This window comes from Etheostoma spectabile, chromosome 21 (assembly GCF_008692095.1).
Source record: "Etheostoma spectabile isolate EspeVRDwgs_2016 chromosome 21, UIUC_Espe_1.0, whole genome shotgun sequence".
Classification (NCBI taxonomy): Eukaryota; Metazoa; Chordata; class Actinopteri; order Perciformes; family Percidae; genus Etheostoma; species Etheostoma spectabile.
The window spans coordinates 2,317,950-2,335,000 of NC_045753.1; the positions used below are offsets into that span (position 1 = coordinate 2,317,950).

A 17,051-nucleotide genomic window follows, 5' to 3' on the forward strand; every position below is an offset into this window, starting at 1 on the left:
CATCACTCTTGAGAAGTGTTCAATATTTTACTGCTATTTTCAGTCTTAATGCTTCCTATATATTATATGAGTCATTGCTTATCAACCACACTAAATGTGTGGAGTCTCTTACCACTGAGAAAAGAAATCAGCCAGGTGGTAGTGCAACAACATTCCACAAATGTATACCATACACTAGAAAACTCTGAAAAGACGTCCTACACCATCTGACATCTGAAGACAATCTGTCATAATGTCAAAGAGGTTTCAAGCAGGATTTATGCTTCTGCCGAGGCTACACGCAGAGCTTTTCCCGTAGCCTACGTAAGTGGCCTGAAGTTTAGACTTTGCCAATGTCTTTAAGAAAATAGCAGGGCCAGCATGTGTGTGTGAGTGGGGAAACGGTTGGAAATCTGTAGCAGGAAAAGTTAACCCTCTCCTTGATTTCATCTTGTTTATGGAGAAGAAGAACCAGAAAGCAATGCTACAAAGCCATGGCAGAGCATACCCATCCCAGTTGTTGCGGTGCACGTCGGTCTACGGCGTATCTACACATACCTATGTATGTACCCACAGCATTAAATTTACCACAGAATGGTGGATTGGCCTTTAGTCACAGACTATATGAGTTTACTACCAAGACTTAAAACTTACGTTACTATCAAACATGTTTGAGTTTGTCATGACGTCAAGATGGGACTTATTGACTTAAAGGAGAATTCCGGTTGATTTCAACACGTAGCTCTGTTGTTTGAAAATTTGGAGTGCTGTCAGCAGAGAAAAATTAAACCAATCGGTGCTGCCTATACCGTGTTATCCTCCTGCTAGAGTTGGCACCCAACAGGCTTAAACAGGGCAAGTTTTAAACGTGATTTTAGCCAAATATTCCAAAATGCATTTTTTCCACAAAAGAATGATTGTAACCTGACACCACAGTGGAGCCAGGAGAGCTGCAGTTCAAGAGTTAGAGCTATCACGCATGCGCATAGTAACTAAGCAACAGTGAGCTCTTATAAACAGAGGTATGGATTAACATAACTTTTATGCCTTTCTGTCATATTTACTGAAGTCAAATTTACTGTGTTCATGTACTCACTGCACATAGGTAGGCACTTTTAATGACATTAACATGTTTAGAGGCTAAAAATACGTTTAAAACTTGCCCTGTTTAAGCCTGTTGGGTGCTAACTCTAGCAGGAGGATAACATGGTTTATATACATACACACACACACACACACACACACACACACACACACACACAGTATATGGTGGCATTCTGCATTAATGCAAAAGACCAAATTTGATAACCTCACAGTACTATAGCTTGAGTTGTGGGCTCAAAGCACCATGATAGCTCCACTTGCAAAAGTCTCTTCTGAAACAAAAAGCCGATGTGTTAACTTTTACCCGACTGAGATGAGGTCGTCTGAAGACAGTGGCTCTGTCTCAGCTCTCACGCTGACTTTCGCCCCAGTTTTTTTATCAACCGTCATGCATTTAAAGGGTTATTTGAGCCTCGGTTATATAATCGGTGTTGAACTATTAACACCCTCAGTTAGCCTGAAACCAGTATACTAGCAGAGCAAAGCACAGCAGGAGCTACCCCCAAGTTACCCTAAGAAAACTTTTATTGTACAGGCATGTGCAGTACAATCAAGGGAACAGAGAGTGAAGTAACAGGAGTAGAAACAGAGAGGAGGATAGTTAGCCCTCTGACTCACTTACAGTAAATGACCTGCAGAGGATGAGTCAGGTCTACAGGGCAAGGGTAACGAGCTCAGGGGCAAGGCAGGCCTTGAAAACACACCTGCCTCCCTTGTTACTACTACAAATGCAGCCTTGACCTCTTATCACTTCTTCTCTCTCTCCCTTCCTCTTATGTGTCACCTTTCTGCTTTTATTTCCCTCTATTCATACTCTTTTGTCTCGTTATCTCTCTGTCTTCTTCCTTATTTTACCCGCCGCTCGCCATCCTCCAGATCGTGATTTGTGGCCAGAGGGATGCCCCTGACACCACAAGTCTTCTAGCAGCCGTCAACTCCCTCTTTCTACCACACAAGGTAAGAGTCGGTGTGTGTGTCGTCAGTCCCTAAAGCAGCACTGAAAGCTGCAAAAATCACAGTAACCTTTGGAACATGCACACACAGAATCACAGGCACACAGATGCAGAGTGAGACCAAGCCAGAAAAGTGCCTCGGGTGTTGGCTGCTTTCAGTGTGATTCTTTAAAGATCATCACTCTCCTCTCCTCCTCTCCTCTCCTCTCCTCTCCTGTCCTCTCCTCTCTTCTCCTCTCATCTATATATTAACTTCTCAGTAATGTGTTTTTAGGCATTAGCTGACCATAAAGCCCCTTCAGACACTCCAGATGCCTAGTGGCTCTAGATTTTAACTAGATTTTAACTAGAGCCACTGGGGGGGGGGGGGGGGGGATTCTCTTTTTAGATGCATCACAATTCCTGTGTGTGTGCACATGTATGAGAGAGAGAGAAAGAGAGAGAGAGAGAGAGAGAGAGAATTGGACAGCTACGTATCAGTCTAAGATTCAGTATGTTTAGCCAAGGATTTCATATCTATGTATCCTATGGCCACGCTTCTCAGTTTTAAACTTAAAGATTTTTTTTTGATTCTCATCCACAAGAGTTTACAGTTTAAAGGAATAGTTCCACTTTTCTGGAAACTGTCCTATTTAGCTTTCTTGCCAAGAGTTAGATGAAAAGATCAGTACCACTCTCATGTCCGTTCATTGAGTTTGAATATCAGCTTAGCTACCTGTTCCTGTTTGACCTTTTTCCAAACGCTATGCTATGCTAAGCTAACCGTCTGCTGGTTACAACTCCATGTTTACCATACAGACACTAGAGTGTTATTGTTGAATCAACGCGTAGGTAAAAAGGGAATCAGTATATTTCCCAAAATGTTGAACCATTCCTTTAAAGCAGATTCTTGTTCATAATTGACCTTACATAGAAGTTGAAATTAATTCATTAGCAGTACTGTCTACCCACATTTGTATTACTTTGATTTATATTTTGTTTACATTTTAACCCTATTTTTTTTTTTAACCCTTTTCGCATACTTGTTTTTATAAGCACTGTTGCATGGTGCCCTGGGCTGTGTTCACACCATCCACATAAAATTATGTTGCGTTATTCGCGCAAGTTTGCTGCTGGATTTAAAATATTTCAACTCATGTGGATATAGGGGTGCAAGATATACCAATTTTTGTGGAGTGCTGCGTCCTGTGCGTTAGCTGTGTGGCTTAGTTGATTTAGAGCTCGCTTGAAACGCTATAATGATCCTGTTTCATTGGCCAGTGACCGTTCCACTTGCACATTAGTGCACGGTAGTGCACGGGTCGATTACGTGACACACCCTATGGAGCGTGCCACCACACAAAACGGAAAGAATTAGAGAAGAGAAAGAAAAGTTGGGTCCTGTTCTCTTTAATTATTCTATACTGTCCAACCAGTAAAACATGTCCTGTTCTGTAGACATGGTCCTTATTTATATTAAGGGGTGGCAGTATCTCAGTCTGTAGGGAGTTAGGTTGTGAACCGCAGGGTCGCTGGTTCAAGTCCCCGTAACGACTAAAGTACGGATTGTGGACTGGTAGCTTGAGAGATTCCAGTTCACCCCCTGGGCGCTTCCGAGGTGCTCTTGAGCAAGGCACCGGACTCCCCTCAACCGCTCCTCAGTCGCAGCCCACTCACTCTGACTTCTCTCCATTAGTGCATGTATAGGACCTGAGCATGTGTGTGTATTTTAGGCCTGTGTGTAGTGTGTAACAGAGTGTAAATTGTAATTTCCCCACTGGGGATTAATAAAGAGTATACATTATTGTATAAATTATTTATTCATGTTGTACCAGTCCAATATGACAGTCCATTGACGTACCTTGTGTTGTAAGAAAACTTAATTTAACTTTGATTTAAAACAGCCTATTAACATGTAACCACAGTAGTGTGAATGAAGCCTGAAGCCTAAGATTTCATTGCCCGAGCTTCTTATTGTTACACACACAATAAGAATGAGGACTTGAACTTAAAATCATAAAAAGTACATTAGCAGCACAAAAGCAAAACATGTCCAGTGTAATTGAGGCTAGAACACACACACACACACACACGCACACACACACACACACACACACACCCACACTCACACACACACACACACACACACAGCCTTGATATTCTGTGTAAAACTGCTCACTGAGTTCTGTTTATTCAACCAGCCCGAAAGCAAAATTAGGTCAGTAAATTAAAGCTGTGATTGTCCAGTGACACAATCCATTTTCTTCCTGTCTCTCTCTTTCTCACACACACACACACACACACACACACATAGGGCCCTATTGAAATATAGATGAGTTGTGCATCAGGTGGTGGCTGCAGTAACATCGAGTCATTCCGGATTCCTGCAGAGAGACGGAGACCAAGAAGGAGCCAGACAGAGCCATTATCAGGGCCGAGCTGTTATTAAGGGGGGGTGTATGTGTGTACTATCACACCCAGCCAGGACCAGTCACCTGCTGGTCCTTGGTACTGTCAGGTCAATCACATAGGGTTCTCTGATGGGGGGCTGTTGTTGTCCTGTAGTCTGTAAGTCTTAGTAATGAGATTTGTATGGGTTGGCAAAGGGTCTCAGGTTTTTCAAAATGTCAAGGCAAGTTTATTTTTTAGTTAAGCTAATATTCTGCGTTTGACAGGTTATTGTTCATATCATTGGTTTTAAAATTGGTGTTAAATGCAATTCTAGGTGTTATGGTCATGACCAGGGAAAGGCACTGGTCTTTTCTAATGGGTCCATTAGGATGCTAAATTAGAAGACAATACACTTAAAGTAGAGCAAGAGTCAATGTCACTGAATTCTAATAATAATACATAATAAAGAAATGCTGTTCCTGAGTGGGGAGCAGCCTTCCTTTATTACTAACTCAGAGGCAAAGATTTCTTTTCTTCAGAATGGGTCACATGAAAATGCCTGAACTTGGTTTTTCTGAGACACTGAATGTAAAGGGGTACTCCGTTTGTATGTGTGTACACGTGTGCGTGTGTGTCTGTGTGTGTGCAGAAGCCAGCCCCAAAAAAAGAGACGAGACAGATTTACATTTTGTCCTAATGAGCCTTCATTGAGCCTCAAAGTGAGATGAAGGGGAAGATGGGAAAAGAGAAAATGAGACGGAGGAGGTTGTGGGAACAGCAGCTGGCCATTAGTAGCATTAAGATCGGGAACAAGACTCAACACACACAGACACGCTCTTTCTAGGGAATGAGATGCAACCTTCCCAGGGGAATAGCACCGCTGCCTGCCCATACACACTTTCACAAACACAGTGACACATACTGCACACAGTCTGTGTTACAAGCACAATGCCCGAATCACAACCAGTACGCAAACACACGGAAACACCAGCAGGCTTTATTGGTTTAATAATTGATGAACTTCTGCTAAGCCCCTGTCTTTGGCCTTTGAAGTAATGCTTGGATATTGCCAGGGGTTGATGCATAGACTGTATAAGAGAAGCCAAAACATCTTGAACGTACCCTGGTGGCGGGCTGCAGTATGGCTCATAAATATTATAAATTCATGTTAGCGGATGCGATGTGGGCCAAATAATACATTTCTCTCAAACATGGTTTCTGTCCTTTTTAGTTAGTTATTATGACACTGATGCCGGATGAAATGTTAATTTTTCTGATGAGTTGTGTTTTATATTTGTTATTTGGTGCTAAACAAACACGGGGTGAAACGTCATGATTGACAGCTTTCGATTGGTCGGCGGAGGAATTGGTTCCACCGCTCCATCACTACTGCGATCTACACCACATGGTTACCTGTCTTAAAGGGGAAGGGTCGGCCGGTAATAATCATGTAAAAGGAGAACGGTGAAAGTTTACTTTTCCATCAAGCAGCAAGAAAGTTTTAGCGTCAACATCGTAACGTCCTGCGATGTGACTATCGCGCATGCGCACGTCGCAATATGGATGCTAAAACACAATACCGTTTACCTAATATACCTAATTTGCTGTTTCTTCGACAAAACAAGCTACTCAAAGACGTCACCTAGGGACATTTTGTACGCTGAAAGGATTAATTTAGTCATCAAATATAATGTGCTAATGTGTAATTTCTGTTGGTTGCCCTGAGAGCAACAGAATAAACCACCAATTAGATAATGGATATGAATAATTGGAAGAAACCCAATTAGACTGGCGGAGAATGGGAGTCAGTATGAGAAAGATAAAGTGGAAGAAGGAGTCAAAATAGGAGTTACTAGAGTACTGTGGTTGGGAAGAGATGGAGGGATGTTAAATGAGATAAACGGAAGTAATAGACGGAAGAGCGTGCAAGGGGAGTGTGCTCCACGTTACATGAGAGGAGAACATGTGTAATTTAAATCCAATTACCCCCCCCCCCCCCGACTGTTTTCCTGGTTCGAGGCCAACTTTAATCGTGCTGAATGAGGTGCTCCGAGCCAAACTCATGAGATCTTCACCTCGTTTCATTGGTTCACTATTTTAATTCATCACAAGACTCTGTGCTTCTCAACTCACCCCAGCCTTTACTGCTTGTTGGAATCAATTACCAACAATCGTACTGAAGCATCGCTCTTGATTGTAATTGCTGCAATAAATTGTGGTTCATTTTTCTATTACACAGATATTTAGCTTGATTAGAGTTGTGTCAGGGTTTGTTGATTGTAGAGGCTCTGGGTTTGTGAGAAGAGGGGAGTCGGAACACAACTATAGATCCTTCTAGCAATTTATTGTTTTAAAGAACTTTCTCTCCTTTCCCTTCCCCGACACTCTCTCTCTCCGCTTTTCTGCTCTCCGTCTCCCTCAAATGGAAGTGTGAAATTGTGTATGGAAGGTGTCCGCGAAAGGGAAACACTGGCACAATTTATCAGTTTTTCTCTGAACATTGTCATCTTATTGTAGGGATTATTTAAAGAGATGTTGAAATCATATTCGTATTTCATCTATGTTTAAAAAAATGGCCAATCCGGTGGATTTTTCATACTTTTCAAAATGATAGATAGATAGATAGATAGATAGATAGATAGATAGATAGATAGATAGATAGATAGATATTTATTGATCCCAAAAATGGGAAATTACAGTGTTACAGTGTGTTGATGCAGAGGGCAATGAGGACTAATTAATGATGAGTTCACGTTTCTTGCTTTGCTGAGCTTCTTCTTCTATGTTTGCGTCGGGGTAGCTGGCAAGGTTGCATCAGTGAGTTATTAGAATTTTTTTTTTTAAGTTGTACTTAAAACAAATACTAAGGTTGGCTTGTATTCAGTACTACTACTTAAATCAACCTCGTTTTCCCCCTTTCTGCACTACATAAAGTTGTTTTTTTAAATGAGTTCATCAGACTGCGTTAGCCTGCTTTGTTGGTGGTACTTTGAGTATTTTTGTGTTAGTACAAAATAGAGCTGCAAAGATTAATTGCTTGGTTGTCAACCAATACAAAGAAAATATATTGATAATTGATCAATCGGTTTAAGTCATTTTTTCAATGGAAAAAAAGTCTAAAAATTCCTGATTCCTGCATCTTAAATGTCACTATTTTCACCCTGCTGTTGCTAATCATATCAGCATTTTAAACATACAGCTGCATTGTGACTTGGCCAGCAGGGCAGTAGATATTGGAGATCTTTTCCATTTAGACCACGTTTACACGTGGGCGGATATTTTCATAAACGGACATTCCAGCTTCTCTGGTTTCAAAAATAACATCGTGCACAGCTGTTTTCAGGAGTGTTCGTTTACACGCGCCCGTGTACTGTAAATATGTCGTCAATGCCATCAAGAGCACGCCAAACTTGTAGGTGGCAGCATAACGAACAGCTCAAGCCCACGTTAGCCAATCAGAATCACTTGCTCTCTCTTCTCTTCCTCACTGCCTAAACCTCCGTTTGTCTCAGTTAACATGCAAACGAAGATTTCCAAACTCTCCACTCTGGCCGGAGTTTTTAGAAAGACTCGTTTTTAGAAAGACTCGTTTTCAGAGGCAAATTCTCCATTTGCGTGTCAACGTCACTGATTAATTTGCGTCAATGCGTCACGTCTAAAAATAACATGGCTGTCTCAAGCAACAGCGCAAGTATGGATTCCTCATAACAGCACGGTGAGAAAAAGGCTCGCACCCCGGTCTTCTAAAGTGTGGGAGTGTTTTACTCGTAATGCCACCAACAACAACGTGGTAGTCTGTAAACTTTGTAAAATGATCCCTGAGTCAGGATAATTTTTAATTTAATTTTTTTTTAAATCTGTTTATTGATCCCCTATGGGGAAATTGCAAATGTTAGTTTACACACAGTCCTGAACTACACACACACACGCTCAGGATCTGTACATGCACTAATGGAGAGATGTCAGAGTGAGTGGGCTGCCAGCTGAACCACCGCCCTGAGCGGTTGGGGGGGGGGGGGGGGGGGTTGGTACGGTGCCTTGCTCAACAGCAGCTGGCAGTGCCCAGGAGGTGAAGTGGCATCTCTCCAGCCACCAATCCACACGTCCTACTTTTTGGTCCATACGGGGACTTGAACCAGTGACCCTCCCAACCCAACTCCCTATGGACTGAGCTACTGCCCCCCCCCAAAGGATCACAGCGGCAGCAGAACACCTTAAGTTCTTTTGTCTTCGATAATTGCGCAACCAGGCCAGATTGTTTCAGATATCTCACAAGTCCTTTATAACGTCAGGTATAACGGTATAAATATTGTCAGGTTAAAATCCGGCTCGGGCTCATAGTTACCTTAGAAAGGAGAGAGAGAGAGAGAGTGAAATGCAATTTTGTTTTTACTGGGTTTTATTTTATTTTATAAGTTTTTTTTATTTGTGTATTCCTTCTGTTAATGACTTGAAATGTTAATTTGTTTTATTGTCGGATTTAATTGAAACATCCGACTACATATGTTTCTAAAATTGCACGTTTTTCTGTAAGTTTCAAGGAGAAGAGCTTGGATTTAAAAAGAAGAAAAAAAAGCATATGCATTATTTTATCTACTACTGTTAAAAAAGCAAATACAGGCTACACTTTTCGCACTTTGTTTGTTTATTTTAAGCTTTTTATTTTTGTATTCCTCCTTGTTTTGTTGGTGGATTGACAGCCTACATCTGGCTTCAGCTTGCACTGCATATTCATTTTCCTTGAACAGTGCAGTGTTAAACAGTTTTAATAAATAGAGATTTGAATCTTATTGAAATTGGTTTGGTGTAAATTGTTAACGATTAAGCAATGGGAAAATAATCGCTAAATGAAAAATTAATTGGTAGATTAGTCAAATAATTGAAAAAAATAATCGCTAGATTTATCATTTAAAAAATAATTGTTTGGGACAGCTGTAAAACGAAGGGCACAGCCGAAGGGAAATGTGTTTTTTTTTTCTAAATAACCATGTACTGGATGTGGATACGGGGCCTAAGAGGACAACAAAACCATGGTCAAATCCCCCAAGAATTCCGCCTGGTTCGCTCCTTGTCCTTTTCTCTCTTGGTGCTTTATGGAACACGTTTACACAAAATGGAAACCATCCCACATTAGGCATAGTGATTTACATTAATAGAGCATGGTTTAGTAGAGTCACAAAACATCTTGGCAAAAGCATCAAGAATGGTCCGAAGTATGAATTCCTGTCAGTGCCAGATTTACGTGTGTGGTCTTTTATGAGTTGAGCAATGTTTAATAAGGACTGTAGTTCCCATTGTAAGTTAGAATAGAATGCCTTTATTGTCATTATACACAAGGACACGGTATTTGTGCAAAGAGACTAAAGCAATCCCTTTACAGCGTTGACACAAAAAATACAAGAATATAAGATCACAGTAGAAAATATCAAAAATCAAAAATATAAAGTCAAAGATATAAAGTGTAGATAGTTCAGAGAAAAAAGAGAAAAAAAAAAGAGAGGGGCGGGGGGTGCTGTCCTGAGTCCGGAGAGCAAATAAAACTGTATACATATATAAATCAGCTTGAATACACATTGTGTAAACATAGATAAGTGTCAACAATTAATACATAATATTACACAGTAATGGAAAGGTTAATGTATTAAATATTGCACTGTATGAAATGAAATTGCACAGATTCCAGTGTCCTATGAGGTATTATATAACAGTTGTTATATATTGTTGTTAGCTTGAAAGCCCCTCAGGAAGTCAGCGCTGCTTATTAATCCCTCTCTACAACTATCCAAGGAAGTGGTCTTGGCTGTGTTTAAAGTCGGGCAGTCACAGAGAGCAGTTAGCTGTTTCGCTGGCTCTCTGGGGTGCACTTCAGAGAGGAAATGGAGTAGATGTGATTGGGACGAGCGTCCGTGGCAAGTGTTAAAGTGCTCATATTTTGCTCCTTTTCAGGTTCCTAATTGTATTTAGAGGGTGCACCAGAATAGATTTACATTCTTTAATTTTAAAAACGACTCATATTTTTGTTGTTGTACTGCACATTGCTGCGGCTCCTCTTTTCACCCTGTGTGTTGAGCTCTCTGTTTTAGCCACAGAGTGAAGCGTCACTCCTCCGCTCCATCTTTGTTGGGAGTCGCACATGTGCAGTACCTAGGTAAGCACTGCTAGCCAATCAGAATTAGAGTTTCAGCTGAAGCTGAATTCACAAAACTTGACCCTAGCAGGGCTTTTGGTTAAAAAAACAACAAACACAAATCAACATTATTAAAAATAGAGTAGAGATGAAATAAAATGTACACAGAGAGAGTGTTGTGTAAAAAAGCTAAATATGTTATATATATATACACAGTATATTGTTCAGGAAATAGACACAATTTGTTTTTTTGAAGATGGCTTATGTTGGGATACATTTCAAGTTGTCTGTCAGAGTTCCATCATTCCCCATTGTTTTAATTTTAGTCTTATGGTGTTTTATTATTGCTTGTTGATTTTTGTTACATTATTGAAACTGTTTTTAACTCCTTGCTACTGTAGCACTTTGAGATTTCAATTGAAATGTAAAGGGCATTATAAATAAAATGTATTATTATTATTGTTTTACCCTTTTACTGAAAAGGCAGTTTGGGCAGATGAAGGGATCAGAAAGGGATCCTGCCATTGCCTTTTGATGATGCTCGGGTGATTGATCTGGTACCACTTTGCTGTCTTATTGATGTTGTTAATACAGTTCTTTTGCATTAATTGAGTTCTTTATGTATATCAGTACATCCCCACCCCTGGCCACCATTCAGGGTTTTTGTAGGATTAAGAAAGAAGATGGATGAATTCCTGCAAGGAGATAACTGAAGTTTCCCCACGTACTCCTGGTTCCCTGCCCTTCTGCATCTTTCCTGATCACTTTCCCTTGAGAGGAGGAAGAGAGCATGACACAGCGGGTCTAGCGGAGAAGGAAGGGACGCGCATGGCCTTTAAGAGGAGACAAAAATAATAAATAAATCTGTGGAGGGAAATGATCGTGAATCCCTTAACGAGACCTCAGAGACATGGGGAAGAGTCAGCGGGTCGGCAGGGGGAGGGAAGGAAGGAGACGGGTGGATGTGGGGGAGTCTAGAAGGAGGCTAACTAGCAACTGGAAACAACGCGGTGCAGAAGAGGATTAGAGCCAGGCGCTCTCACAGGCCTCCTCAGTGACCTTTGACCTCCCTCACTTCATGCTGCTGCCTTGTTACACCTCTGCTCCTTCCTCCTCTCCGTCACAATCCCTCGGATCTCTCATCAAAGGTTGCGTGCGTATTTGTGTGTGTGTACGTGCATGTGTGTCCGTATGTAGTATTGTGGAATTGATTCCCCTGTTCTCTGGTAATGAGCCGCTAAGCCCAATAACCAGTCAGAGGGCAGGACCCAGGTAGATTGACAGCTGTGGGAAAGGTCCCAGATGTTTCCCATAGCTGGAAAGTCAGATTGCCAATGCACTCATTCTCTTTTCTCCTGCTTTTTTCTCTCTCTCTCAATTCTCTTATCTCTTATCATCACGCTTTTACCTCTTTTATCTCACTCCATTCTTCCCTAAACGTGTTAATCTGAAATTTCACATCCCTCCACTGAGTGTTTATTTTTTCCCCCCCCTATCATCCTTCTATTTAGTAATTCCACCACATGCCAGTCCATCCATAAAGCAATGGGGGAGGTGTGTGTACACGCAGCATCCAGTAGAGTGGACAGCTGTAGTTGTGTTGCTGGAGATATAATCCTCTCCCCGTAGTTGGATCTCGTCTGGATGTCTCCGTGCTTATCCGCATCTCAGCTCGGTAAATAAAACCCATGCTGAACAGATAAGAAGTGCAAATGCATTTGTACACACACACACACACACACACACACACACACATACACATACACATACACATACACATACACATACACATACACACACACACACACACACACACACACACATACACACATACATGTGTGTCTCACTATCTTTGTGGGGACCAGTCATTGACATAATGCATTCCCTATCCCCTTACCCTAACCTTAACCATCAAACCTAAATGCCTAACCTTAGCCCTCACCCTCACCCTAACCAGAACCTAACTCTAACCCTAACCTTAACCCTCACCCCCACCCTAACCATAACCTAACTCTAACCCTAATCCTAAAACCAAGTCTTATTCCTCAAACAGCCCTTTAAAGTTGTGGGGACCAGCATTTTGTCCCCACAAAGCTGTCAGGACCCCATAAGTATACTGTATTCCCAGTTTTTGGTCCCCACAAATGTAGTTAAACATAGTACACACACACACACACACACACACACACACACACACACACAGTGCTTTCCTCATTGTGTCGCTCTCTTTATCCTTATAAGCTGTGAGTATTTTCCTCAGATATAGCCAGGAATGTAGTGGGGGTCAAATCCATCGTCCACCTTTAGTTTAACCGTCCTCCGTCAAAGATTCTGTTTGTGGTTCGGTTTGTTGCTTTGTCTGTCTGTCAGCAGGATAACGGAAAAACCCTTGGCCCGATTTTCATTAAGAATTTAAGAATGTCTCAAAAGTGCGTACATAATCCGCTTTCATTAATTCTTTTTTAAAATATGCATTTTATTTGGCATTTTACAATTTGTATCTTCCTGCATACGTTGTCCTTTTAGAGTATAGATTGGAGAAAGTAAGAGAAATTAAGTATTATTCTCATTGTAAAAACTAAAGACTTGTCTCAAACCGGCTTTATGTAAAGAAAGTTTAAACACTATAATACTGTAACAACTTGTGTCGGTAAATATTATTTGTATACATTCACAAACTGTTTAGTCAAACATATTAATTAATATTAATATTTTTGCATATCCTGCTAAAACCTGCCCGACTTTCTGATTCTAAAGCAGTTAAATATTGTACATATTTGTTACAGTATGTTCTTCATGTTGTATTCATCCTATGCTATCCTATATTTCTTGACTGGGTACTTTGCCTTTTTTAATTTTGTAATTTTTTTTGGGGGGCATATCCGCCTTATTTGGACAGGACAGCTAGGTGATAAAGATGAGGAAGACATGCAGGAAATCATCACAGGTCAGACTCGAACCCTGGACCTCTGAGTGCGGAATAAACCTCTATGTACAGTAAATATGTGCGCCTGCTCTAACCTGTTCCAACCTGGCGACGTCTTTATTTTTAGTATTATTTACGTATAATAAATACAATTGTATGCACCAAACCGCAACACTGTTCCTTGTAAGGGAAACCCTACGTGGCAATAAACCATATTCTGATTCGGAATAGCGGAAACCCTCTAAGCTAAGCTAAATCCTCTTCTTCATCTTCCTCACTTGATCCCTCATCTGAATCTGGTGAGCTAAGTGAAGCAAAACTGTTATCCAATCGGTGTCTTCCGGTGAAACTAAACTGAATACAACATCAAATAATGTGTTTAATTGATATGATTGTTACTTTGGCGAGCTGGTCCGTGATCCTTTATTCTTTCCCGGCCCAACTCTCAGTTTCTCACCAAACTGTCGTTTTCCTCATGCGACTCTCCCTCTCTCTTCTCGGTACACTCATGCCCGTGCACATCTACATTACTGTAGCATGAAATGAGATGTGGGTTGATGCACAGATGACCTCCTCCACAGTGTGATGTAACAGCCATCACGTTCCAGCCAGGATTACTATCCCATAAGACGTAAGACTCCATTTCTCTACACCTGCCTTAGTTTCAAGTTTCCTGTGATGAGTTTGAAACAAAGCTGAATATATACATATATATATATATAAAGTATGTATGACTGCTGTGTGACTGACAACTAATGAAACACCTCTCATGGAGTCCAGCCGTCCTTAATCTCACACATACAGACACTCGCTAGTTGTTCTCAGGGCTCCCTGCTGTTCACTGCTGCTGATCTCTGTCAAGGAATAAATGAACTTCATTTATTTCAAATGACAGAATCTAGCGCAATGTTTTTGGATTTTTATATATTCCAAACATTTGTCTATAACAATGTCTCACTTAGTCGACTTTTTCCTGTCAAAAAAGACGCCAAGTGTGATGTCATGGCCTTACTCCTGTCTCTGCTCGGACGTCGTTCCAAATTACCCTGCACCCGGTTTGCAAGAAAGACTGAATAGTTCACTGACCACTTTGCCCAAAACTAGTGCGGAAAATGTCAGTTGGACATTAGGTCCACGCCCCACTGGACCATTCTAATTTGAAAGAAATATATATTAAAGTAAAATGTCTTTCATTTCCTTACATGTAACTCACAGAGGGGACAAGCAGAGGACGGTGTCACACTAAGTTAAACCTTCCTTTGGTCTGTTATGCTATTCGAAGAAACTGTGAGACGCATATTGACTTGCAGGACGTGTACAAATCTAAAAAACATCAGTGAGACGTGTTCTGAAAGGGGAGCATTGGGAGCTGAACAGTGTGGGAAGACAAACCGCTCAAACTCCCATAAAGATTGGTCACCTTGAGGCTGGGTTGCCGGGGTGATGTTGTCATGAAATATCAATTTCCTTTGTAGCAAGTGCATCATAAGATATATTTTATAGAAATACCTACGGACACCTTCTTCTATTGTTTTACTTCTGGGCTACTGTAGTAGCTGAAGACACAACATGTACTTATAGTATTGCCCTCATAATACTCACATTTGATCTCCTTAACATTTAAACTTTTTTGACTGACGTGACTTTTGTGATGAGCAAATGAGGATCCCCTTTCATGGTAAATGCAGCAGAAGCCGATGCAGTATGTGGGAGGTGTCAGGGCCTGATGGGTGAGAGAGGCGTTAATTCTGCTCAGACACCAAGGTCCTGAAAACTCAGTAGAGACGGCGGTGATTTAGTGAACAGGGACCTGCACAGACGTTCAGCAGCTTGCCCACTTTACTCTCACTCAGGTCCGCAACAGACTTTAAGAAGGAATTTTGACACTTGATGTTTTTATACCCAACAGCAACAACAGAAACGTGTTTTTCTTTTAGTGCAAGACAGAATATCACAGGCGGGGCTCTAGACCAAAGCCCAAACAGTAACATGCTGCACTGCAAACTATAGCAATCTGGCGCTTAACTGTGCATGCATGTAGAAATGAAATATGTGCATGATAAGATAGACAACAATTCATAATGACATTTTTAACAAGATGAATTAATGAATGTGGGTTGGATGAGAGTTGACATGGGGTGTATCGTGTGTTGTGGTGTGTGAGTGAGAGCATGTGCGGGGAAGTTTTACTGGGAATATAGTCATTTGTTAGTTTGTGTGTGGAAAAAGTCAGTTTCACTGGCTGCAGTTTGTTCACAAATGTATTTTTTTCCGATTATCCATCTTATCTGAAACAACATTTGATTGTATATCAATCCTATAGCCTCTGAGACACTGACCATCTTTTCTTCTCAGTACCACATATATCTAAAGAAATTGGGAGGAGAGCTTTTAAATTTAAAACCCCTTCCGATTGGAATGGTTTACCGAGGTCTTTTAGAGCTCTTTCCTCCTTTCACCAGTTTAAGATGTCTCTTTGTAATTATTTGCAAGCTTCAATTGTTTTTCTCATACTTGATATTCATAATTGATACTTATACTTGATTTTTTTCAATATACTTGATATATAATATATATATATATATATATATATATATATATATATATATATATATATATGTTTTGGTTTGTATATATGTACATGTACAGTATGTAGTGTATGTATGTGTGTACATATGTATATATGAATATATTTGTGTGAGTAATTGTGTATATGTACGTGCACATATATATATATATACATATATGTGTATGTGTGTGTGTGTATATGTGTGTGTATATATATGTGTGTATATTTGTACATAATATATGTATATTATTTTATTTATTCATTTTCTCAAATTGTCTATATTAACTATAACTGTTTAATATTTATTGGTTGGATTGGGAAGGATATGGGTGATTTTGGTGTGATGGAGAGCTTTTGTTTTTGTTTGTCAGTATGTGCGTATGTTCGGGGTGTATGTTTTTTTAATTTTTGTTATTATGTCCCCTCAAGCTGTTTTGTTAATTGTTTTGTCTAAATGTGAATGTACTGTATATTTTCTTTGTCTTTAAGGACCCCCTCAAAAACGAGATGTCACATCTCAAGGGATTATTCCTAATAAAGAATTTTAAGTAAAAAAAAAAAAAGATATAACATAAGTTCTTCCTCCTGCCAATGGAGTTGAACATGCATTTTGGAGGTCAGCGTATTTGGACTCTACAGTAAGTTTGGGTTAATTGAATTTTGGCTGCTGAACCTAGTGAGAAAATCAAAGCGTGAGCTATGGCTCATGCAGCTGCCTTGAGAGAGCACAGCTGGACGTTCCATCGGAAATAACGGCCTCTCTCTGGCGGTGTTGAACTTCTGCTTTTAGTGCAAAAGCCCTGTTATAACACGCCAGGTGTTCATCTGGACCGAGATCTGTGACTGCAGAGGCCAGTTACATAAGATTCACATTCTTTTTTAAACCATTCAGTGAGCCCTTGTGCCCTGGATGGAACCACATGTATTTATTTAGATTTTCTTCTCGTTTATTCATATTTGTCCTTTTAATTCAGAAGTAGTTTTGTTGTTGAGAGCCATGCTGTGATGCATTGTTCTGGTTGC

The 17,051-nt window shown here is 40.4% G+C and overlaps 1 protein-coding gene across 1 annotated transcript in view; it reads left to right on the top strand.

The window, feature by feature from the left end:
• The window catches only part of spata20 (spermatogenesis associated 20), a 60,444-nt gene that overhangs the window by 36,766 nt on the left and 6,627 nt on the right, over window positions 1-17,051 (top strand). The window contains 1 exon segment of the mRNA XM_032502376.1: window positions 1,960-2,040. Coding sequence (XP_032358267.1) covers window positions 1,960-2,040 — 81 coding nt within the window.